This window comes from Pelodiscus sinensis, chromosome 1 (genome assembly GCF_052426305.1).
Source record: "Pelodiscus sinensis isolate ZL-2025 chromosome 1, ASM5242630v1, whole genome shotgun sequence".
Lineage (NCBI taxonomy): Eukaryota > Metazoa > Chordata > Testudines > Trionychidae > Pelodiscus > Pelodiscus sinensis.
In genome coordinates, this window is record NC_143052.1 from 358,194,158 (window position 1) to 358,195,629 (window position 1,472).

The 1,472-nt window shown below is 47.7% G+C and overlaps 1 protein-coding gene across 1 annotated transcript; it reads left to right on the forward strand.

Annotated features, from left to right (window-relative positions):
• The first annotated feature begins 322 nt into the window (after positions 1–322).
• Positions 323–1,255, forward strand: LOC102443486 (olfactory receptor 51E2-like). The gene has a single exon (XM_006119580.4). It carries the CDS (start codon positions 323–325, stop codon positions 1,253–1,255), a length of 933 nt encoding a protein of 310 aa, XP_006119642.4.
• The last annotated feature ends 217 nt before the right edge of the window (positions 1,256–1,472 follow it).

A 1,472-nucleotide genomic window follows, 5' to 3' on the forward strand; every position in this document is an offset into this window, starting at 1 on the left:
TCTCAGAGTGTGAAGGATGTACAAACTCCTTCACCCACGCAAACAGCCTCCACTAGTGTACGTGGTGTCTTACATTCACATTGTGTCTCCGTCCAGGTATTTGTACTGTGGCTATCAACCTAGACCCTGGGCACATCCAGAGACACCACGGAGCATCTGGTTCAAGTAAGAGACAACATTCTGCCTCAGAGCTGAATCGCTTCTCCTCCGCTCCATGATGGATACCAACACAACTGCCTTCTCCAACCCCTCCACCTTCATCCTGCTAGGCATTCCTGGCCTGGAGGCAGCCCATGTCTGGATCTCCATCCCCTTCTGCACCATGTATGTTATAGCCCTCTTGGGAAACTTTGCCATCCTATTTATTGTGAAGAAGGAGCCCAGTCTCCATGAGCCCATGTACTATTTCCTCTGCATGCTCGCCGTCACTGACCTGGTGCTGTCCACAACCACCCTGCCCAAAATTCTGGCAAACTTCTGGTTCAATTCCAGAGAGATCTATTTCAGGTCCTGCCTCACTCAGATGTTTTTCATTCACTGCTTCACAGAAATAGAGTCTGGGATCTTTGCAGCCATGGCTTTGGATCGTTACGTGGCCATCTGCCACCCCCTGAGACATTCAACCATCCTGACTAACTCTCTGGTGATGAAGATTGGCCTGGTCATCGTGTTGCGCGGCAGCATTCTTATACTGCCCTGTCCCATCCTGGCAAGCCAGTGGCCATATTGCAGAAGTAACATCATCCCCCACACTCAATGTGAGAACTTGAATATAGTGAAGCTGGCGTGTGCCGACACCCGCATCAGTAGTTACTATGCCCTCTTTGTGATATCCTGTAGGCTTGGACTGGATGTATCTTTTATCATTGTGTCCTATATACAGATCCTCAGGGCAATCTTCAGCCTTCCCACAAAGGAGGCTCGGGTCAAGACTTTTGGGACCTGCAGCTCGCATATCTGTGTCATATTAGCCTTTTACATCCCAATTCTATTTGCCTCCATCTCTGGTCGTGTGGGCAACAATTTGCCCCGTTATTTCAACATTTTCATTGCTGACATGTACCTCTTAGTTCCACCCACACTGAACCCCGTCATCTACGGGGTGAGGACAAAACAGATCCGGGAAAAGCTGCTCCAATTTTTTCTCCTAAGGGAATTAAAGTTTTCTCCTCAGGTTGTGGCGCTCAGGCAGAGCTCTATGGGTGTGCTGGCTCGTGACATGGAATGTTTTACTGGCCAATCAAAGAAAGTTTAAATTCTTTGCTGTCTTTATTATGTTTTGTCAGCATGAAATACTGGGAAATCCATCTATGTGCGACTCACAGGGCTGTCACCTTTTTAACTGGACACTTAAGGCTCTGGCTTTGCCTCAACTTTTTACTTAGGGTTTGTCTATATTACATGCCTCTGGTGGCAGAGGCATGTATATTAGGCTACCCGGCATAGGGAAATGAAGGCACGATTTAAATAAT

Coding starts and splice junctions, on each gene's coding strand:
- LOC102443486 (XM_006119580.4), top strand. CDS start 323: ATGTATGTTATAGCCCTCTTGGGAAACTTTGCCATCCTATTTATTGTG.